At 46.2% G+C, this 22,333-nt stretch overlaps 1 protein-coding gene across 6 annotated transcripts in view; it reads right to left on the bottom strand.

Moving 5' to 3' along the window:
* The window catches only part of LOC147198868 (ankyrin-3-like), a 73,494-nt gene that overhangs the window by 18,363 nt on the left and 32,798 nt on the right, over positions 1-22,333 (bottom strand). Inside the window, exons 15-39 of one of the 6 annotated variants that reach the window (XM_086121451.1) lie at positions 22,038-22,235; positions 20,999-21,097; positions 19,681-19,779; positions 18,849-19,046; positions 18,535-18,633; positions 18,013-18,111; positions 17,811-17,909; positions 17,624-17,719; positions 16,485-16,557; positions 16,282-16,338; positions 13,353-13,476; positions 8,944-9,031; positions 8,346-8,396; positions 7,731-7,840; positions 7,184-7,216; positions 5,217-5,441; positions 4,852-5,006; positions 4,540-4,751; positions 4,158-4,365; positions 3,980-4,076; positions 3,359-3,587; positions 3,086-3,211; positions 2,744-2,866; positions 2,242-2,268; positions 1,111-1,192 (exon numbers count right to left, since the gene is read on the bottom strand). In XM_086121451.1, coding sequence (XP_085977577.1) covers positions 1,111-1,192; positions 2,242-2,268; positions 2,744-2,866; positions 3,086-3,211; positions 3,359-3,587; positions 3,980-4,076; positions 4,158-4,365; positions 4,540-4,751; positions 4,852-5,006; positions 5,217-5,441; positions 7,184-7,216; positions 7,731-7,840; positions 8,346-8,396; positions 8,944-9,031; positions 13,353-13,476; positions 16,282-16,338; positions 16,485-16,557; positions 17,624-17,719; positions 17,811-17,909; positions 18,013-18,111; positions 18,535-18,633; positions 18,849-19,046; positions 19,681-19,779; positions 20,999-21,097; positions 22,038-22,235 — 3,007 coding nt within the window. Of the gene's footprint in view, positions 1-1,110; positions 1,193-2,241; positions 2,269-2,743; positions 2,867-3,085; positions 3,212-3,358; positions 3,588-3,979; positions 4,077-4,157; positions 4,366-4,539; positions 4,752-4,851; positions 5,007-5,216; positions 5,442-7,183; positions 7,217-7,730; positions 7,841-8,345; positions 8,397-8,943; positions 9,047-13,352; positions 13,477-13,809; positions 14,237-14,558; positions 14,786-16,281; positions 16,339-16,484; positions 16,558-17,623; positions 17,720-17,810; positions 17,910-18,012; positions 18,112-18,534; positions 18,634-18,848; positions 19,047-19,680; positions 19,780-20,998; positions 21,098-22,037; positions 22,236-22,333 lie in introns of those variants that run through there. The other 5 variants (XM_086121452.1, XM_086121454.1, XM_086121456.1 and 2 more) reach the window with 5 other exon arrangements.

Below are 22,333 nucleotides of genomic sequence, written 5' to 3'. Positions count from 1 at the left end.
AAATGTACACTTGTAGATTACAGAAGGTCCCTTTTACACACTCAGGATGACATGAGAAGTATACGGATCGCAGCAAAGGTACATGACAAAAGACACCGTATGTGTGCGTGTTTGTGTGTGGTGGGAACAAAAATGCATGACGTGATCAAAGTAAGAAAACATGATAAGTGAAAAGTACAATTCCGTTGCCTTTTGATGCGCTTCGTGTGCTTGTTTGACTTGTTGAGAGACGAGAGTGCCTTTTACTGCCCGTGTTTTCTTGACATGCAGTGCTTTACGTTTGGTTCTTTTTTTTAATGCCAGAGATGACCCCACAAGTTAAGAGCATTTGGAAAAGCGTATTACATTTTTTATGTATTTGGCCGGAATTTAGGATAAAGAATGAGGTTGCACTTTACAAAAAAAAAAAAAAAAAAAAAAAATCAAGTGTTAAATGAGCACCAAGATTTTGTTAATGTCCAGTTTTGTCACACCGGGTAACGACTTTTAAAATTTTGGAATGTTTCAGATGAGCCAGGGCAAAATAACAAGAATAACATTGCACCTATGAGATTAGCAATTTAATCTGCCCCTAAATAATATCAACACCGAGCTGTAAAGTGCAACCTGTTTTTCTACTCAGCCACACAGAGTCACAAAGCCAAGAAGAGAACAATGGCCACGGAATGAAATTGAACAAAATGAAATCAACATTTTCATACAATGCAAAAAAAAACCAAACCAAAAACCAAAAACATTGGGTCCAAATAAATCAACGAATGACATGAATGATGCTGACCTGCTGATATTGTCAAAAGTGTAACACGAGAGTTGAAACAATGGCACGTAATGCGGTAGGCTTAGCCAAGCTTGACACACAGTAAAAATCATGCAAGGACGGATGACAATGGTTGCTGGGCTGGGAGAAGAAATGAGTCATGAGCACTTTCGATTCGAAATAAACAAACAAACAAAAAACAAAACTCCTTCTGGACCATGTAAGCAACAGCAGTACTGCAGTATATAAAGGGACCTTCAGACAGTTCAACTGATTGTGTTATTTATGTAGAAAATCTCAATGTTCTTTTTTTTCCCATGCGTGTTATAAAAAAAAAAAAAAGGGGAACTCACTCGCCGCAGGGTCGGTCAAATAGCTGTAGCGCTTACGCAAAGCTAAGGAGGCAAAGGTATGGCGTCGTTCTGGCCTGTCATTCTGAAACAAACAAAAAAGATGCTTGAACATAAAAAATATGGTCAGATAGTTATGTTTACCTAAAAAAAATAAATCAATAAAAATGTTCATTTGGTAATTTGGGAGGAAAGTGCCTCGTTTCGGGCGAGTCGCAACCACAGATGAGAAGAACTTTGTTTTTTTGGGCTGTTTTAACGGCAAGTCCTGACGACCGTATTTATCAAATCCATTTTTTAGATTGGAATTAATTTCAATGCCAGGAAACGGTAAAACCAACACCTTTTTTGTAAAATAAAAATAATAAAATAATAACAATAAAAATAAATTATTTTTTTCCTTTTTTTTTTTTTAAAGGTCTCTCACAGTCGCTGCTTACTACAGTGACTTCAGTATCTAAGCTATGATTCCATGCTCCTTGCAAATGCGTTCATTTTGTATTTTGGAGTGTGACTGCCTCAAGTCGAGGGGGCGGCAAACGTGAAGCTCGCGTGGAACTGACATTTTAGCGAGCTTACACCAAGAAAAAAATAACGACATATAAATGATGATTTGTCACTCCAAATCTCGGAAGTTGGTGTACGAGCCAGTCTAAATACCACGGGGGGGGGGGGTTTCAGTTAATTTCCTAGGGTGACATGGTCCCATCTTAAAATGATTCAGTCCTACTTGTGCTTTAAGAGCGTATCGCATGCAGTCGTCGTGTTCAACAGAAAACAAACGTGGCAACAGTTACGATTATTCTACTTTACAAATATTATGCAGTACAATAAATCTTTATGTATTTTGCACTTTCCTACAGTTATGGGACCAAAAAAAAAAAAAAAGGGATCATCTTATTGTTGAAGATTAGCACTTGAGCACATACATGCAAAAGGGGACAAGTGGGGAGAGGTGTGACGCATTTCACGTCACTTTAAAGATGAAGAAAGAATTGGATAGAAACACGTACGGTCCCGTAAACATTCATGCACAAAGCCTTTTGACTCAGTACAAGCCAACAGAGGGACAACGAGAAAAAAATAAATAAACACAGAAGCAGCTGTTAGTGTGATGATGAAGAGATTATTTACCTCATCGTCAGGGTCAGACTCCATATCCTGTGGGATTCCCAAGATGCATTGCAGCAGGAGGAGGGAGGAAGATGACACAATGCAGAGCGGGGACAGTGTGTCGTGGGGGGGATGAAAAATGGAGCAGCAACACAAAAAATAAGAAAACATCAAGGTGGTGGGGGAAAAAAAACTAGTGGCATCATCATCATCATCATCATCGTCATCATTCGAGCAAAACATAAGAAGCAAAAGCACCATTTTCTCGCAACAGATGCATGTCGGCCGCTCTTTAATCAAAGCCAGGCAGCAGCGGAGCAAATCACAAAAAGTGGACATCGATACGTTGTGGGGTCTTATGGCTGGCTGGCTTCAAATGTGCGAGAATAACACACCAATAGGCAGTCCTCTCCGAAAGCCAATGAGTGTCTCCTCGTCGTGATTTGAATACCATGTAGGTGATATGACATGAGGCAAAAAAAAAAAAAAAAGAACGCAGGACTCTGGAAAACGGGACGCCTACCTTCCTGTGTGTGGGCAGCGTGATGTTCAGATTGCATATGGCGGTCTGCGGAAGACCTTTCAAGGTTTTTGCTTCCTTCAGGAATGACAGGCGGCCACAGGGCTCTTGGCCCATATCTCTCATCTGTTCCAAAAAATGGAGACAAAAAAAAAAAAAAAAAAAAAAAAAGACGAGGAAACACATCAGTGAAGTCAAAGCAACGGAAGCAAAATGGAGGCATTTTAAATCCGCAACACAGACAATACACAGGTAGCATGTTCACTTCCACGCGGACCAGACGACCCTCAAAGAAGGTTCATCGGAAATTTATCACCCCAAAAAAAAAAAAAAAAAATCCTGTACCTTCACGGTGAAAGGAAGTCTGTTTTCCTTGAAGGAGTAGAAATTAAATACAAGCTGCTGTCCACTTTTGGTCAGTGGAGACAAGTTGCCATAGCAGTCCACATGGATGGGCTTGCCCTCCAGAACCTGAATGAGGCCGTTGACAAAAAAGAAAAAAATTGACAAAGGGTTGAGGCACCGCTTAATCAATGAAACGATGAATCGGGTTTTGGGCCATCATTTCACACAAGTTGGGCAAAGTTTGTGGGAATTCCGCGTCCAACACGAGCTCACCTCGATGTCTTTACTCCGGGCCACTTCCTCGAAGTTCTCCTGCTGCTCGAGGGTCTTGTCCACTTTGTCGTCCGTCATGCAGAAGCAGCGGAGGCGCGCCTCCACCGGGTCGTTCATCTTGGCGAACACCACAAACTTGGCCAGGTACGGCACGCAGATCAGCTCCCGGTATAACTGAGACGCCAGACCCACCGTCTCAGGAATCTGGTGACAGTCTGCGAGCCAGAACCTGCCCGGAGAGATTTTGTTCAGGAATTTTCAGTATCGTTTTTGGCGTCACCGGATACTTTTTTTTTTTTATAAAAATGCACGTGCTTTGTGGATGGTGGCCCTAAATCGCAGATTTTCTGGAACTTAACTCACGCAATCATCTGAGGATCACTGACCTCTTAAAATGCAGTACAGTGCTCTCTCCCATTAGTAAGACCTGCTGCGAAGCACTACTTTCGGTTCAAATGGAGCTCCTCAACTCACTTTAACATAGTTCCTCGGCAGCAAGATGCCGCAAGATGGCCCACAAACACCCCCGCAAAAATCTGCCAGTATGTGATTTTGCGACTGCCGAACCGTGAATGCGCAGGCGCTCACTCGAAGGGCTATTCAAATGAACGGCGGGCGTACCTGGCCGAAACATTTGTGGTAAAGGAGACGCAATCGGTCACAAAGGAAAGCGGCGTGGTCCCCGTGATGTCTTCCCACTGGGCCGGGGACGTTCCTCCTGTGCAGGGGCAAAGGACAAATGATGAGCGTCGCCATTCCGTCGGGCGTGCTCGCATCATTTCAGGAGGTGCCCGCGCGCCTGTGATGCTGCAGAGCAAACGCAGGCAAGGCGCCGCGTCGCCCCGGTGGCCGATGGGGTGGCCTTCCGCCTGGCGGGGCGGGACAGGGATGGTCATCGTGATCGGCTTGTGGAATTTCCTCCTCCTGGGCTCCACGGTGACGATGGGGCTGAAGGTGGCTCTGTTCCCCAGGACCGCCCTCACCAAGTCATCAGGAACAGGTTGAGCCTAAAAGGGGCGGGGCAGGGGATTGTCATGTCGAGATTTTAAAAGAAACTGCAAGCAGAGCTCCATGGGCGGCCGATATAAAGTTGGCAAGGGAGGTGGGGGGGGGGGGGGGGGGTATCCGCGTAGACGGCCTTCCGCCCCAAGTGGCCGTGCGCGAGTCGATGTCATATGAACCTGCAGGCCGACGCGAATCTTCTTGGTCAGCGCCCCCTGCGGGAAGGAGGCTTGGACCATGGTCACAGTGCTACTGGACAGGACGCCGCCATCGGGACCCATGTGGTTGGATTCCTGCTTGATTCTCGACACCACAGCGAAATACTGCGGGAAGTCTCTGCTCACGATGCGGCAAATGCGCTTCTTCTCCAACTCGGCGGGGCTGTCCAACTCTGCAACGGGACCGTCGGGAGAGGAGATGAGGCAACGACGATCGCGGGGGGTCTTTGGTTTATTGAACAGTCATTCATTTTTATACAGCTGCTCCTTTACCTTCATCCATCCCGGTCAGCAGCTCCGTGAGTTCCTCTGGAGTGGACTCGAACTGGTGCTCGCGCCAGGTGTCGCCGTTGTCGCTCCTCAACACAATCAGCTCCCTCTCCTTCCCCCGCATGGAGCCGAAATGAGGGATCTCCACAATCACGGGACTGAAAGAGAGCACAGGATCGATGGAGGTCGGTCAACAGAGCCGGCGATGGCACTTCTTTCTTAGATTGCTCGCACCCACAGCATCGAGGGAACACCGGTCCTAACTTAACTCATTCACTCCCAATGACGTTTTTAAACGTCTTTTCAGACTTGGTCTAGAATTGGCTGGTACTGAATGAGTTAAGCATGTATAATGTTAATAAACCCACCCAAGAAATTGCGCCCCAGCCGGGCCGACCTCCACGAGTCTGCTGACCAGGCCCTCCCCTTCCACCATGGGCGGCGGGTAGGCGAGCTTGTGCCTCTTGGCCAGGCGGCAGGTGATACGCGTGGGCGCCGTGCACTTCCTGGGCGGGATGATGATGCGCATGCCGTTATGGCGACTGCCCCTCATGGACCCGCCGCGGGCGTCCACCATGAAGCTGACCAGGAATCTGCGTGAGAACAGAGAAGAGCCGTGAGAGGGTGAGGAAGAAGAGGCCCGGGCCGAGACGGACGGAAGGCACGGACACAAAAAAAAAGTGAGCGGGACGATCCCCATGCTGTGATCACTGGACACCCAAACACGGAACGGAAAAGAGAAAAGGAAATCATAGCCAAAGCGGCAGAAGACACCACAAAGAAAGTTGCTTTGAGTTCCGAGAACTGGCGGACAAGAAATGCCTCAATTTGAGGGGGAACTAAACAGTGATGCCGTTTAGTTCGGTTTGGAGGCAAAAAGTGAGGTTTCTGCCAGCGTTTCAGATCCTCCAAAGCAGCCGTCAGTGATCAAATATTACACACCTGCACAGATGTTTCACCGACAAGGTTAATGTGATTTAAAGGTGACACACGACTCACAAAAAAAAAAAGAAAAAAGTTTGGGATATTTGTCTTGATGGTGAACAGGATGAACCGAAACTGCATAATAACCTTTACATGTGAGATCTTAATTTGACGTGAATGCACCGTTCTGCTTCTTGTTGGAGAACAGCACGGCGTGCAAAAGGTACTGAAGCGATGATGAAATGCACATTTGCATTCAAACGATTAGGGAAGGTCAAATTAAAGTCATTTGTAAGGGACAGTGTACAGTGAAGGGACGGTAAATGAGAGAGGGGGTGGTGGTGGGGGGCCACAATTTTTCGTCAGTGCTACTGGGTGGGGCCACATACTTCTGAATGACAAAAATGTTCTTTTAAATCCGGATGAAATACGGACACGCATGCAAAAGACGTTCTCTGAAGACATTTTTTAACGCATGTATAAAAGATCCAGTGCAAAGGGATCTCTTGTATTCAAATTACAAGAAACCAACATTAAACGCAACACCTCATTTTGCACATCCCAACCCTAGAAAATAATATTCATGAATACTAATATTATTGAGGTACTATGTCTGTCCTCCATAATCATTCCAAATCTGAAAAAAATAAAATAAAATTTGGGCTGACTCATGTTGTAGTCGGGAGCAGTATAAGATCCAGTGTCTGCCATCTAGTGGTGATTGGTGATTTTACCATTTGAAACGAGTCAACCGCCGCATATTTGCAGTTGAGCATAGTAAGACTCAACCGGATATTTCAGCCGAAATCCCGACATCCCAAACTTTTTGTGAGTACTTTGTCCCGTCGGCAAAATGACTGCCGCGTGAAAAAGTGAGGACAGTAATCCCCCGGCTTTGTCGCAATTCACTTTTTGCTGCGCCGCAAATGTATCTTCTTGTCTTCACAAACACAGTACACGAACCTATCAAATAAATACCTTTCCCAGTATTATTACATTCGTAAAGTATTTTCCATACATTTCATGCGTGGCATTTTTTTGGGGCGCGTTCAAATAGGTGACTTGAATAAATCACGGATTTAGCGCGATTCCCAAATGGATCTGGAACGGGGGGATCACTGCGTATATTCTTCTTGTGAGTGTTGTGCTTTTCCTCTGTAAATGCAGTATGAGGTTATTCGTGTATTCTGGAAGAGAAAATCAATAACACCAAGATGACACGCTTGGACTATCTCTAGGCAATGCGAATGAAACACCAGAGCACACTGATGAGTGGGAGGAAAAAAAAAAAAAAAGGAACGTCGGGAAAGGCAGCGGTGAATGAGTGAGTGACATCACTGAGGGGGCGGGTGGGGTTGGGGGGGGGGGGGGGGGGAGTCACGGGTTACAGAGCAGCGAGCTCAGTCTTCACCTGGAGTCATACTGAGGGAGCGGGGACGAGAAGCTGTAAAATAAACACACGGAGACAATGCAGGGAGAGGCAAAAAGCCCCGAAACCTCGTTTTAGTATCAAGGTTGACACCCGCTGTCGGGCTCTATGGCGACCAAAGACAAACATCACACACTCCACCGGGACGGAAAGCAGAAACGCGCCGACGACAAGTCTTCGCCAAATGATGGAGGATCACATTAAGAGAAATGATGCGGCGCTTGTTTTGCAGGCAGAAGAGCCAAAATATGTTTTTTTTCTCGTTTGCTGCGGCTTCCCAGCCAGCTTTGTCACCATCAGTAACGGTGAGCACGGAAGTGAACTCCGCATGGTGTCCTTCGATTTATGACATGAGAACGTTAAGCGCTGTCCTGGAGTAGCTCAGCACGAAAAACCCGCATCAGCACGGAAGGCCCTGCTGACGAGCGGCTTGGCGGCCATGCTTGCTGTGTGCGCGCAGCTGCATCAACAATCACGGGCCATGTTTGCGTACACTCCTAAACATGCAGGCGCTCACCGGAACTCTTACCCAGAGTGGATGGGGCTGGATGCAACGTTGTGGCCGTGGTCCACGGTGTCCGGGGTCCAGCTGTAGCGCCGCATACATTCCGAGTTGTAGTCGGGGGTCACGGCCAAATGCTGCAAGCAGAAGGAGGCGCGTGAGCAGAGGCGACGACGGGGACGGAGGTGGGAAGGTGAAGGATGTGAGGAAGAAGAAGAATATCGCTGGAAAGTTCTTTTCGGGAGTTCAATTCAAAAAGTGTAGGGCATGCGTCATCAAGATACATGAAACCAAGAGGCGAGGAAGGCCTACGGTACATTAAATAATCATTTGGATTGTTTCTTATGTAATACTGTAATGTGTTCTACTTTCTTGATATGGTGGGTGTTGATTAGCATTTTTTTTTTAAAATCCTAAAATATTTCATTTTGTGTACAGTGAATCCATACAATATGGGCTTCACTTTTTTAATTGAACTCCTGACAAATATTTGCAACTATTTTCAAATTCACTCAGACGCAAAAGCACATAATGGGTGTGAGCCACAAAAAAACAACAACTGATGAATGGAGATTGTACAAGAGAGATGATGGTGACCTGAAATAATGCTAACCTTTTTTTTTTTTAAATAAATAAATATACCTTATTTAGTGGGTCGACCAGGTAGGAAATGTCTTTACAGACGCTCTGAAGCTTCAGAAAGAGGAAAGAGTCAAGAGTTGCACTTCATCCCAATTCATTAATGATTGGTTTGCAGTGAAAATGAGACATAGTTCGAATTCTACCACACAAAATGCACCCGATGTGAATGGATAAAATTTGAACTCATGAAAGTGAGTCCCTTTGACTGTCTGGCTTCGCTTGTAAAGGTGGTAAATCGTGTGGAGTTTATATTTTGGCTGTTTGGGGTCTTGGGCGATGTCGTCACTCAGCTCGCGGGCCACATCGCAACTGCTGTTTATAATATGAGAGGTGATGGTTTCTGGTTTAGCTCCTGACCACCAAAACAAGAGTAGAACAGGCGGGGGGAGCCCTGCAGTATGCCCTGAGATTTTTCCAAAACAAAACAAGAGACAGGAGAAGGGGGTGTGCTCCTGCAAGGTTTGAGTCAACCGCACATTCCAGGTGCTACATACAGTACATTCTGCAAGGCGAGCAATTAACAAAAACAAGCATAATATTGACACTTTTCAGGTGTGTGGGTGGGAAAGAAGGACTTTAGGACAGCGTTGTGCTTTACCGTGTCCTTGGTGGGGGCCAAGATCTCCTCGATCATCATGCTGTCCCGGGCGAAGGAGCTCCGGTTGAGGGTGTTGGACCTATCCGAACTGAAGGAGCGGAGGCTAAATGTTACCACGCAAGCCAGCGCCGCGCGGCAACAACAAGCGACAGGTGGAAGGGAAACACAACACAGGACAAAAAGCGAGGAATTACGTTATTTCATGCAACCTCCAGGGAACATTTTCTTGTTTTTTTTTATAAGTGGACAGAGAGTGTCCAGAGTGGAAAATTAGGCGGAAAGGTGGATGCGAGTCTGGATAAGCAGCTTATTAAGGAATGGAAATACTACACAACTACTACTACTACTACTACTACTAGCGCAGCACAATATTGGAAAAACACTAAGTCCCTCTCTGCCCCACTGTCACAGGATGTTCCACAGGGTTCAATTTTGGGACCCTTGTTGTTTTCATTGCATTTGATGTCTTTGGGTTCCATCTTAAGGATGCATGGTATTTCCTCTCAGTGCGATACGGATGACAGTCAGATGGATGTCCCACGAAGCAAAAAGGATGCTTTTTCCTCAGGCCACTTTTGTCCTGTCTGGGCCCACTAGCGTTTTATCTAAAGCCAATACTCTTGAATTTGGGTTTTTGTTGTACAAACTGTTTTTGTTGAGGTTAATTACAGTGTGAACCGTAGCATTTGCGTGTTGGATACATATTGGACATTTTGTGAAACGGTGAAATCGAGTCATAAAATCTAGATCCATTTGAGTGTGTTGTTGGAATTTTAATCAACAAATCTTTAATTTTTCAAAAGGAAGTGTATTTATTTTCTCTTCTTTTTTACTCCGATTTAGATATTTTCAAAGATGTTCATTTTTAGAGGTATCGGTGGATGTCAGATTTGGTTCCTTTACATCATTTGATTCCATACAGTCCGCTGCAATTTTGTGGAGTATCTCAAGCGAAAACTGAAACAAACATCTTTTCGGTTCCGTCTGCAGCACCAATTTGTGCTTTTTGGCTCATAAATAAGAGGGGTCACAAAGACTACAGAGAGTTCCATGTGCCCTAAAAGACAAACCACTAAGCTGGCCGTTTGTGAAGGGGGGTCCAGGGAAAATACAGAGCTCAGCATGTTGAGCGGGGGGGGGGGGGGGGGCAGTTGGGCACAAAGACAAGCGCTTTTATTCACTGCCGTGTTACTCGGCAACTCTGAGCTGCCTAAATGGACTCGGTGGCAATTCCCAGTTGGAAGTGTCCCAAGCTAACATCCGTTTAAATGGTCGCCTTTCCTTTCTAGTGGCTTCCTCTTGGTGTTGGTTACGCAACGTTTCAATCTGTATCCAGAGCGTCACATCACCTGCCTCTCTCGCTCTCTCCTCCATCCCTTTCCATCTACAGAATGACGGCGCTTTCATTCAACCACCTTTCCCAACACTTTTCCCACCCGCAATCTGCCAATAACAAGTGATTCTTTATGAAGCTACTTGTGTACAACAATGGCAATAGTATGAGTTGCGTGAACATCGCTGCCGGATATTGATCAATCATCCGAGGCATCGTCACCGATTTACGAGCACCGTGCAACTCACGACTTTGTTTACAGCTTGGCCGTCTTTCACAAGGTCCCCGCTGTTTCTCTCACGGACACTATTTCACCGGCCGCTACACTACATTAGAGTATGTCAAGCAGAGCACTGCCAAAGTCGAAAAAGAAAGGGCAAAGAAACGCCGTCAATTTCCACACTATGACAATTGTAATCCGGCTCTCAGGGGGCGAAAGGGAAAGTTAATGGGATTGGAAAAGGGCTACGGCTAGCTTGTGACACTGCCGCTAAACTGCTAAAAGATGGTAGTAAACCAGGGGCACATATGTCGCAAAGGCAGTTTAAATTGGACGTATTACAGAAACCTGTTTTTTTTTTCCATTGCCAGTATAATATCAACGCCCAAAATGCAGTATTTTCTGATTCGCTGGCAAGTCCTTGACAAACAATATTCTTTTTTTAAGTCGAGTTTCAGATAGGAGGTTTGGAGTTTGGCCATCGTTATGTAACAACTGGGTCTCGAGAGGGCCATGAGTATAAAAATAAACAACTCGGTAATATTTTTATCTGCCAGTTTATGAAAACATGTCTATCGGCGAGCCATTCTGCACTTCTGCCCCACCGTTAGGTAACAATGGCCCTAATTCACATAATAACAAAGGAAGATTAGCTTTTGTATATTGCTAGAGCTAATGGGATCCAACAAACACACCAAAAAAAAAAAAAAAAAAAACTCCCACATCAACTTTCTCTGCCCATCACACGACCAATTGGGGCGAAGATCCACAGTCAGTTTCTAGCCACAGCCTGAGTCCAGCCTCTTGATTGCAATACCCCGCCCGCTATTATGTCAAAACCAAACAATAAGCACAGCTGCAGTGAGATTTGTTGGACGCACAGAAGTCTCTTTTTTGCCACAGTATAAAGTCTGCACAAAATGCTAACGCCCCCCCAATCGTCATCATGGTAACAGAAGCCGGACGAGCCACTGGCCCAACAGTATTTGAGACGGGGTATGCAGCCAATGACACACAAGGACAGGCCTCATTTCAACAAGACAACATCTAGGGTGCAAAGTGGACTATAAATTCTTTATTCTTGATTTTGTATTTTATTTTTATAGTATTGAAACATCTGGAGATTAAAAAAAAAAAAAAGCACGATGCGGCTCTGTTAAGTGAGAAACTAACGATTCCTGTCCTGAACATGCGCATCTAATCCCTGGAAGTTGCCGCTGAAAAGAAAGCCACGTGAACGTTACGAGATTAGTGCACAAAACTCAAAAGTGAAGACGGCTCGGCTCAACAGTTATCGCAGCAGAGACTGCACCGCAAACTTTTTTTTCCAGCATGTATGATGACTCGGGTGAACGGGTGAGCGGAAAGAAGGTGATCACAACACTGCAACACGGGGACAAAACTTCCATGAACAAACACCGGGTGGCACAGGACGCAGAGGGACGCTCTCGGTGGGCGTGAAGGGATTTTGGGGGGAGGGTTGACACGGGGCGCCATTCACAACTAAAGACTCCTACAACACTGCTCTTGTCTTACCTGATTCTAGGGCTAGAGGGAGAGTTCAGATGCAGGGAAAAGAAAAGATAGGAAAGCGTCAAGCAAAGTCGGACCTTTAGAAGTCTCCAGAAACTCAAATTTGTGTGTTTGCGAGGCAGAAGGCAAAAACACAAAAGGCACAGAGAGGAAAAGAAGTTTTTACAACTTAAGTCAATCGATTCAAGCACAGATCATTTCAGGAATTTTTCATTTTAATAAAATGAAATGGAGGTATGCCTGCAAAATCTCACTGGTATCCAAAATTGTAGTTACCTTCAAGCAAAGCACAAACACAGCGATAATTAGGGCGCATTTGAGAATTCTTTTTATTTCTTCTGATCAGTCAGCAAAGACCCGATTATCGGATGTCTCGAATAAATTATCCAGAGCTTGCTCGGAAAACATTTGGAGCAGATTATCGTAAGTGTTAAACCGTTCCAACATTTACAATCACAAATCCTGATGTGTGCGGAAACACAACGCTAGTCATTCAAATGGCGAACATACACATCGAAAATCGGGCCATATTTAACTATTTACCCACCGACCAATCAAAGTCAGCAAAAGTCCGATTATCGGATGCCTCTGACTGACTATGCCGAGCTGTCTTGCAAAGAGTGACTTTTCTTTGCCGAACCTCCTTTGAAAAATGTCGCAGCCGACTATTGTTAAACCCGTCCGATATTTACAATCACAAATTCTCATCAGGATTTGTGATTGTCAATATCAAGTCTGGCCGACGACAAAAATCACAATCGTGAACATAGAGCCAAGGCGCTGGATCTCATTAGACTGCGCAGGGGTACCTAATGCTCTGGCCCGTCCCAGAACGATTTCCACTTGTACAGTGAGAGACTCAAACCTCGTTTCCACGAAAAAAAACCAAAAAAAAAAAAACATGATCCACTTCCTGTTGCTATTTTTGTTTTTGTCACTCTGACCTTCCACAGTGTGTCAATGTATTGACAGTCGCTGGTGTTTTTCACTGTAGCGCTTCCTCTGGATTTCGGTCCGCGTAGCAGTCCACTGGGCATACACCAGGTCAAGTATGCGGCTCATTAATTGCTCTAATTGGGGCAACTTTATAAACCCGCATTTGAACGAGGCCACGCAAAAAAATGCTGAATCATTTTATCGGCTCCAATCGTTAAATGGCAACTTTCCAACAATGTAGCAGTGGACATTGTTCCACCTGGTATCACACATCTGTGTGTATACCAAACAGTGATGTCTCCGATCCGATCGGATACATCAAACAGTGATGTATTTTTCTTCTTTTTTCTGCATCTTCATCTTCACGAATGACAGACGGATGCCTACCTGGCCGAGCGGGCTCCGATGCTGAAGCCCAGGTAGCCCTCCTGTGGGAGAGAGTCATCCCCCAGCTCTTTGAGGTCCTGGGGCCGCAGGTACTTGTCCGTGTCGCAGGTCATAGCATCCTCACCTGACGGAGAGATAGCATTGTAAAATATTTACAAGAGAAAGGTCGTCCCTTATCAGAATTGAATCATATTGGAGGCCTCGGGAGATTCATCTGCTCCATTTAGCACTGAATGCACCAGCAGAGACCACTGCAACTTTTTTTTTCCTCGTGTGACATGAAAGCACCTACGACCATGCGATAGACAGTAGACATGACAACATAAAAACATATATTTAGATATAAATGCATCCATATATAGCCTTAGTCACTCCCTGACAGCAGAGCCCCCAAAAGCGCGAAGGCACAAATGACAGAATGGGCAGAAAAGTGCAGCAACACCGCACCGCACCGCACCTCGATCGGCGGACCGGTGGACGATGACGCGCCGCTCCACGAAGCGGGCGGAGCGGCCACCGTGCTTGGCTTTCTCCCTCATGGCTGGAAGGTGGTTGCTCACCTCGCAGCCCTTGCAAACACTGCGCTGGTTCACCGCAGCCCCTCCCGTCTCGCCTTAGCCGGTGCCGCACTACAATCGCACTCGAGTCCGACAAAAGCGGCAGCCGTTGCGTTTCCGGTTTAACGTTTCACAACAAAACCAGGCAGGAGTACTTATTTAACCGTTTGCTCAGACCCTCGATTTGCCGTCGTTTTAGAACGGAAAGCAAATGAAGTTAATTTAAGTGACTGCAGGGTTATTTTTCGCCGTTTGAGTCGACACTCGTGTAGTTGTTAGGACCTTATGGATGACAAAGCGAACACTTAAGACACCATTTTCGCCACGAGAAATACATGTACACGAGACGAACATTTATTTTGTGTACGTGCGTGCGTGTGTGTGCGTCTGTGTGCGCGTGTGTGTCAGTGTTCGTATTACAGTACTTTATATGGCATTCCAACACGAACGTCATTGTTTTATTTTCGGGGCTTTCACTTCCTGTTGTTCCTGGCCGCCACAGAAACGACTTTTCCGGCCTCATCGATCAGTTTCTTCTTTTCATATGCGACAATAATGCGCCAAATTTACACGCCGCATTCAACTAACGATGGAATAGTCTTACGGGACGCTTCCGTTGAATTCGTCATTCAATTTCAAGGTGACTTACCGTTCTCTGACCCAGCCATAACTCCTATTTTTATTATTTAAATGTTCCCAGTCATTTGTAATCTCAAGGGAAGCCGCCTTTACGCGTTGAAGTCTTCCTAAAATAGTTGGTCTCACGGTGCGCTACCAGAAAGGAGAAAGCGTAAAGTCCGGTGACATCTGACGTATGCAAAGTCCAAAGTTAATTCCCTTAAGAAAGCTCATCTCGTTGGCTTTAAGGAGTCGACACTGCTCTCCGCAAACATCTTTTCTGACGCACCAAGAAGGAGAAAGTGTCCGCCATCAACAAGCACGAACTGTCATCTCTCCTTCTTCGATGCGGAGGAAGGTCTGGCCAGTGGCCACACATGCAACGTTATGGTCGAAGAGGAGGAAACCAACTTCAAGCGATGTGAGGAAGTGAACTTGTCGCAAACTTTATACAAGAGTGGAATTGTACAACGCGTGGTGAACATCAAGTATTTAGAAGCATTTATAGAGGGTGAAGTGTCAAACTTGCAAAGCGGATTAAGAGTGTTTTGAATTGTGAGCACGGTCACAGAATGGATTAAACACATAAATCAAGACACCACTGTACAATGAACACGTGTATATTTGCTGTTTAGGCTAATGTGACTCGAGGACTTTAATTTGGACAAAACGAGTGCTTTGTTGCACTCCTGTGGCATTTATCGGCAATTATAAACCTTTCCCGAGCTTTATCCAGATAGCTAATAGTGCGCTGTAGTAGTTGTAATGGTGCATTCACTTGTGCGCGATTCCCCCCGAGCCCCCATGGTGACCACCCAGCAACATAACAAGCTCGGCCACCTCGATAGCATTAAAGGGACTCTTTACATCCACTCTCTCCTCCTTTTCACAAGCACACCAATCGCGATTCGTGCCTGCAACATCCCTACGAGGGAACTTACGTCCATCCAGTGCCGGACCAGACCTGTTGAGTCCACTATCAGTTGACATGCAAAGTACACTTCCACGCACGCAACTGTTGTCTGGGCAACACATATGCGACGCAGCTCATCCATTTTACAAGCCGCTTGTGGTTGTAATCAAAGCTCACGAGACCGAAGCAGCTTGTTGTTGTTGTCGTTACTTGGGGAGGGCTTTGCGGCACTTTCAAACATGTCAAATGCAACAGATGCGCAGCATGTGTAGGCCTCTGGAAAAAAAAAAATCTCCCAAAGTGGACGATGGCGTGACGGAGTTAAAAACAACAACTGAGATTTTTGTGGAAAATACCATCAGTGCTGTTAGTCTGCAAGGAGGGCAACGGAATAAACCAGCCAGCGCAGCTTTGTGGGAGCAGTTTGGGCAGCACCATTTGACCGTGCATACGAGCAAGAAAAATCAAATCATCATTTTGAAGGGAAAAGACCGATAGCATTCTCAAATTATGCAAATAATGTTTCGAACAAATACCTAAATCTCTTCTTCATTACTTCATTCAAAAATTCACTATAATTTGGGAGTCTCAGAGGTGCAAGTAAGTTTATTGTACTGCAAAAGGAGATGTATTTCTGTTTATGGAGTGGAATATTGGAATGACGCAAATACAAATGTGAACACTTGCCACTCACTTTTCAATTTTAAAGTACTCGTTCGCAAAGCTGTTTTTGGCTCGGGTGTGAGTACCGCCAAGAGAAAAAGTTTAGAAACAAGAAGAAGTCGAGCCGCACGCAACAAAGCAAATCCACAACTTCGACGGCGAGCTAATGAGCCGATACCTTCATCGTCATCTGACATAGACTCCGCCTCCAGACTTTCAGGCACATTGGCCCAAACTGTGTGATTTGAATGCATACGCGGTGACACGTGCAGACACGTTAGGGCATCACAAGAGCACACTCTTAACTACGGTACAATCGTGCAGTGCAGAAACAAACAAAAGAAATGAGGGGGGGTGCAAAGTAGGGTGATGTGAGCTTACCTTCGTCATCTGACATGTCTAGGAACTCATTCATGGTTTCTGGGACGTTGATTTTGTGTTTTTCCGTTGCACTCTGTCAACATGAGGGGGAAGGTAAGACAGTGAGTAATCCGAACAGTCAACGAAATGTTGCGAAATACATGATTATTTGTCAACCTATAAAATGACAACAACAAAAGACTGTAGAAGGGATTTTGAAGGCCAAAAATAAATAATTTGCAGGTAGTTACGATTGCTGACTCGATGCGTGGCTCGAGTCATTCCCCCCAACCCCATGACTAACTGAGATTCATTGCCTCGTCTTTATCTCAAAAGCAGTGTTGATCTCAAATCCAAAGTGACTCGGCGCCGCCATCTACAGGGATCTGTTAGTCATTACGGTGTTTTACAAACCTGAATTTCAAAGACGAGACCCCCTTCCACACCGACCGAAATTTATGTGATGAAAATATTCGTTGGATTCCAATTGACAAATATAAATAAATGCGCTTAAGGGTTAAAAAAAAACTAAACAAACGACAATAAATGCCTGCGCGTAGTGAATAGCTAATCCCAGTGTGAGGCAACCAAACAACCTTGATCGTTAAATTACATCTCCCAGCAGATGGACACACACGCACGCACACACACACACACACAGTTATTCTAATGCTTACACAAGTTCGTCTTGTCTTAATGACCTTACTACCAGCTCCAGTCTTCCCCATCTCACGTATGTGTGTGTGTGTGTGTGTGAGATCAGTGTTCAAACAGCAGGCTACTTGAGGCGAAAACATAAGCGCCCATCTAAGCCCTCCTGATGGCACACGTGAGGCGGTGCGAGCGACCAGCACGCCGCTTACACAACAGGAAATCCTCCTTTCCATTTATACTTTCACGGTTCTGCAATTTGACAATTTAAAAAAAATGTTTTGGTTTTTTTTTGGTGCTAGTCTAGTTTGTTGGTGCAATTCCACTCTCAACCACTAGATGTTTTGGGAATATGGGAGGAAACATGCAAACTCCATAAAGGAAGCCCGGAATGGAATCCAGGACCCAGAAAGACTTTGTAGGATTTAAGTGACCCAAATGTGATTTCCAACCACATTTATTTCACTCCGTGTCAAGAGAACAGAATTGACGTTTGTGCGGCGTCTCACCACAGTATTCAGGTTTTCGTCCGTCACGGGCCTCAGCGTGTCCACCACCGAGATGTAACCGAGGCGACGGGCGACGGCGAGCGCCGTGTTCCCGTTCTGAGAGCGAGCGAGACACACAGGAAGTCGGTCACACAACGGCGCACCGAAAAGAAAAAAAACGGCCCGGCGACCGGGCGCTTCCACCGACCGCTGTGAGCTCGTTGGCCCCGGCGCCGTACTGCAGGAGGAGGTTGATGACGTGCGTGTGGCCCTGCTGAGCCGCCTGGTGCAGAGGCGTGTAACCATTCTGGACGCCCGCAGGTGGGAGAAGAGACGAGAGATGAATACGCGGACAACACGCAACTTTGTGAGCTTTTTTTCATTGATTTATCTGTTACCCCCCCCCCAACCTTGGTTTTGCCGTTGACTTTGGCCTGATTCTGCAGCAGGAAGTTGGCCATCTTCGCGTTGCCGTAGTGACAGGCCACATGCAGCGGCGTGTAGTCCATCTGGGAGAAAGTGAGAGCGACTGTTGACTCAGTTACTAAACGTATTTTTGACAGATTAAAAAAAAAAAAGTCTTCACTTTTTTTTAATAGATATTTTCACTTTTGGTTTTCAAGTTTTACCTTTGAATAAAAACAAATGAAATCGCACGATACAGATTTTACCATGCGATTTAATTTACTGCGATGAGATCAGAAAAAAAAAAAAGTCCACTTGTTGCTGAACGTAACCCTTCATTCAGAAAATACTACAAAAATGATTCCTGAAAATGGCTTGCTGCCTCTGATGACGCAACGTTAACGGCTTTTGTCCGTTTTCCTGAAATGTGACGTCTCTGGCGACGCGAGGATCCCCGCCCGGCGCCGGCGATACGCTTCTCGTCCCCGTGCAACTGCCGCGTGTGCGCGCTGACAGGAAGTCCGTACCTTTGTTTGCGCGTTGATGTCGGCGCCGTGGTTGAGAAGAACTTCGGCAACGTTGACCTTATCCTCCTGAGCCGCGAGGTGGAGTGGCGTAAGTCCGCTCTGAGCAGGAAAACAAAGACGCACATGCGGAAACAGTCGATACACTCATCGCAAGCGTAGAATTGAGAGGAAAACTCGATATTGTCATCTATGTGTACGAGCGTGTGCATTTAAGAGGCGGGGCCAAGAGGGGGCGACGTCGGCAACCATGCGTGCATGCGTCTGGGTGTGAGCTGCGGATGACGGCAGCATCAGCGGGTGGTGAGCAATGTTACCTTGTTGCAAATGTTGACGGCGGCGCACTTGGCCAGCAGCAGCGAGACCAGGTCCACGCTGCCCTCCTGCGCCGCCAGGTGGATGGGGCCGATGCCCTGCCGCGTCACCGCGTTGGTGTCGGCGCCGTACTCCAGCAGCGTGGTGCCGATGTCCATTTGGTTCTTCTTGGCGGCGATGTGCAGCGGCGTGTAGCCGTTCTGAGACGGGGAGAAGCCGAGCGTTGGCCTGATGAGCTCTCAGATGTGGGATCACTTCATACCGACTGTGCGGAACTTATTGCGATGCACCAAAAATAGCCCAGCTTGGGTCAAAAAGGGATTGATCCGCTGCTTGGGTTAATTTTACCCAATTTTCTGGCTTGTTTTGTACCAAACGACACCATTTTGTAAATTGGGCCAAATTGGCCCAAGGAGTAGCTCAGTCACTTTTTGACCCAAATTGTTATTTTTTTGGTGTTGGGTTTTTTTACCAAACTATTTTTAGAGCGAGCACGGTCAGGAAACAAAATAAACTTGCAAATGGAGGCACCACCGGATTAAAACTTTCCTAGCGGTCCGAATCACTTCGCCCATTGATGCATTATTTTTTTTCTAAAACCTGTTTTACATCCCAAAAACGGATTTTATACGCAAAACATTTTCCATGGAGTGAATGTGTGGAGGTAGACTTGGACGAGCAAAAGCGAGAGATGGAAAAGAAAGAAAACGACTCCACGACACATCACCAAAGAGCACAGACGTGAGCGAACGAATGGACATCCGGAGTGGAACAAAAGGGAGCTCTGATGTCATTTGCAGGCTCGCGCCCGTCACACTTGCGTGTTGCCCGTACCTTGGCGGCGGCGTGCGGGGAAGCTCCCTGATCCAGCAACAGCAGGGCTACTCTCTGATTATCGTAGTGAGCGGCGACATGCAGTGGAGTTAGCCCGCTCTGAAACACCCCACACGCACACCCACACACCCACACACGCGCACGCAACACAACCAGCAGCAGGTTAGAAGGTCACTGACGGAACGGAGACACGCACGCACGGCGCTCAGTTGAGCCACGGCAACGGCAAACGCAAGTTGAAACGCACCAGAGAGAGTTGAGTGTGTGTGTGTTCATGCAAACATTTAGAAGAAATAAGATAATGTTCTAAAGCGGGATGGGTGAGGTTAAAAAGGTCCTCATGTTTTGATCATGTTGCCCGAACGATGGGCCGCAGTTCAATGAGGCTTCCCCACATTTTGGGACCGCTCCCACGCAACATTCCACGCAGTCAACCGCACGCGCGACTCACCCTCGTGTGCATATTGCAACGACAAGAGTGGAAAAATATTTGGTGGTATTTGCGACTCGAGTTCAAATGTGGGAGTCAATTCTCATCAACCCGAAAAGTTGCGCAGTCGGTCTGATCGAAGCGGCGGGATCAGACTGGACTGATATTAAGGGTATCAGTCGAGCTAAATGCTATCGGACGGGATGGCGCTTAGCCATCGCCAAATAAAAGTGTCAGCATCACGTCGACTTGAGGAATGCGCAACATTTCTGGAGTCCCGTGAAGGAACCGAGTGAACTGGACGGTTAAAAAATGGAATTTCAGGTCAAAGCGTTCGGGTTCAAGAGTTGAGCTCATTCTTTGCGTGGGCGCATCATCGACAGCGTGACACGTTGCATCAATGTCCGATCACTCCCTTTTTAGACGCGGAATCCCATAAAACAACATTTTGTAGCGTTCATCTCGTACTCAGAAAATAAAAATATTCACCACAGGGTTGTTTTATTTTATTTTATTTTTTTATGTGTTGTCACTGCTCTTTTTTTTTATATTGCAGATCAAATGGAGCGGTAAAAAATTAATTCGGAATAAAAATTTCAGCTGGCCTTATTTTTGTTTATTTTCCGTATTGTCAGCAAATTGGCACGCTTGCCCGAATCGTACTTTTGTAAAATAAAAGTTGATTTGTATTTTCAAAAAAGAAATGCATTTAAATCACGTGCTAGCGTAAAGAAGGGTCTGAAGATGGCTGGCGCTGAATGAGTTTAAAAAAAAAGATTCATTTCAAGGCGCTCCCATGGGAACATATCAGGCATGAAGTCGGCTCCCTGAAGAGACCCTTCGCTAGTTGTTGTTTTTTTTCTTTTTTCTTCTTAATGGACTCCTCACCTTTCCAGCAGCGTCAGGCGCAGCCCTCTTCTGCAGGAGCAGACTGGCCACCTCCATCTTGCCGTATTTCGCGGCCACGTGGAGCGGACTGAAGCCTTTCTGTTGGAACGTCCAACCCGAGAAAATTGAAGCTTTTAGGGTGGAAAGTGACTTTTGACATGTCGGTGGCGAGTGCTCGAGAATCCTGCTTGAAAAAATATCATTTTAGCCCTCCCTATGCATAACGTGTACAGTGTCTGGGTGAATTCCATTTGTTCTAGTAGGCTTTTCCTGACACTTTTTGTGCCGTTGAACACCTCAAAATAAAAATAAAAACGAGACACAAACAGAGCACCTTAACCGAATTTTTTTTCTGACAAGCTGTCCTTCGTCGCGCTCATCGAACGTACACCTGATCACGGTGCCGCACGCCGAACCCAACGGTTCTTGTGTGCAACTGGGAGACATGACGTCACATTTCCCAGAGGAACGTGGGACTCCAGCATGTTCTGAAGCACTTGCCCTATTTTTAATTTTATAGGGTTTTCCCCCCCCCCCACTTGTACTGTCATTAAAAATGATACATTTTATTATTTTATTCAGCTGGATATGAATCCTCTATCCACTTTTGCAAAGGATCACTCACTCTTCATGAATAATACAAACTGGGGAATTTGATGGCGGGATCATTTCCTTGGGTAGTTGACTGGGGCGACGTCCCAAAAGATGCTGTGTGCGCATGTGTGTCAGTGTAATTGAGGGCGTGCACACCAAGGGGTTTACCCTCCATTAATCTGTTCCACCGACAGAGGTCACCTTCACACCCCCCCCCCCAAAAGGCAACATAGCGCACATGCTTACACCACTTCCATTATAAATGTCCTTCACAGCTTATGGCCGCCCTCAATAAAAATGAGTCATTTGGTGAAAGTATGTGACCACCCATCATCAACTGCGCTGATGGAAAGACCCCAAACTGAGTCAAAATGACCAACTTACATTTTTCTCGTAACCTGATTTTTTTTTTTTTTGTGTGTGTGCGTGTGTTTTTTTTTGGTACCTTCGTGGAGGAGGACAGCGAGGCTCCGTTCTCCAGGAGCATGGCGGCGACATCCTGGTGGCCTTCGCGGGCGGCCAGGTGGAGGGGCGTGTAGCCCGAGGTGGTGGCCGCGTTGGCCGAGGCGCCGCACTGCAGCAGCTGCTGCACGATGTCCACCTTCCCCAGACGACTGGAGATGTGCAGCGCCGTTTGGTCATCCTGTCAGGTCATATGATTTCAATGCTCTAGTTTAATGCCGGCTACACATTGCTCTTCTTTAAAAAAATATATATATACAGTATATATATATATATACA

Source organism: Hippocampus guttulatus, chromosome 10 (assembly GCF_054856545.1).
Source record: "Hippocampus guttulatus isolate MCC_2025c chromosome 10, RoL_Hgut_1.0, whole genome shotgun sequence".
Lineage (NCBI taxonomy): Eukaryota > Metazoa > Chordata > Actinopteri > Syngnathiformes > Syngnathidae > Hippocampus > Hippocampus guttulatus.
The sequence above is the reverse complement of the archived record's forward strand: the minus strand, read 5'-3'. Positions and strand labels throughout refer to the sequence as shown.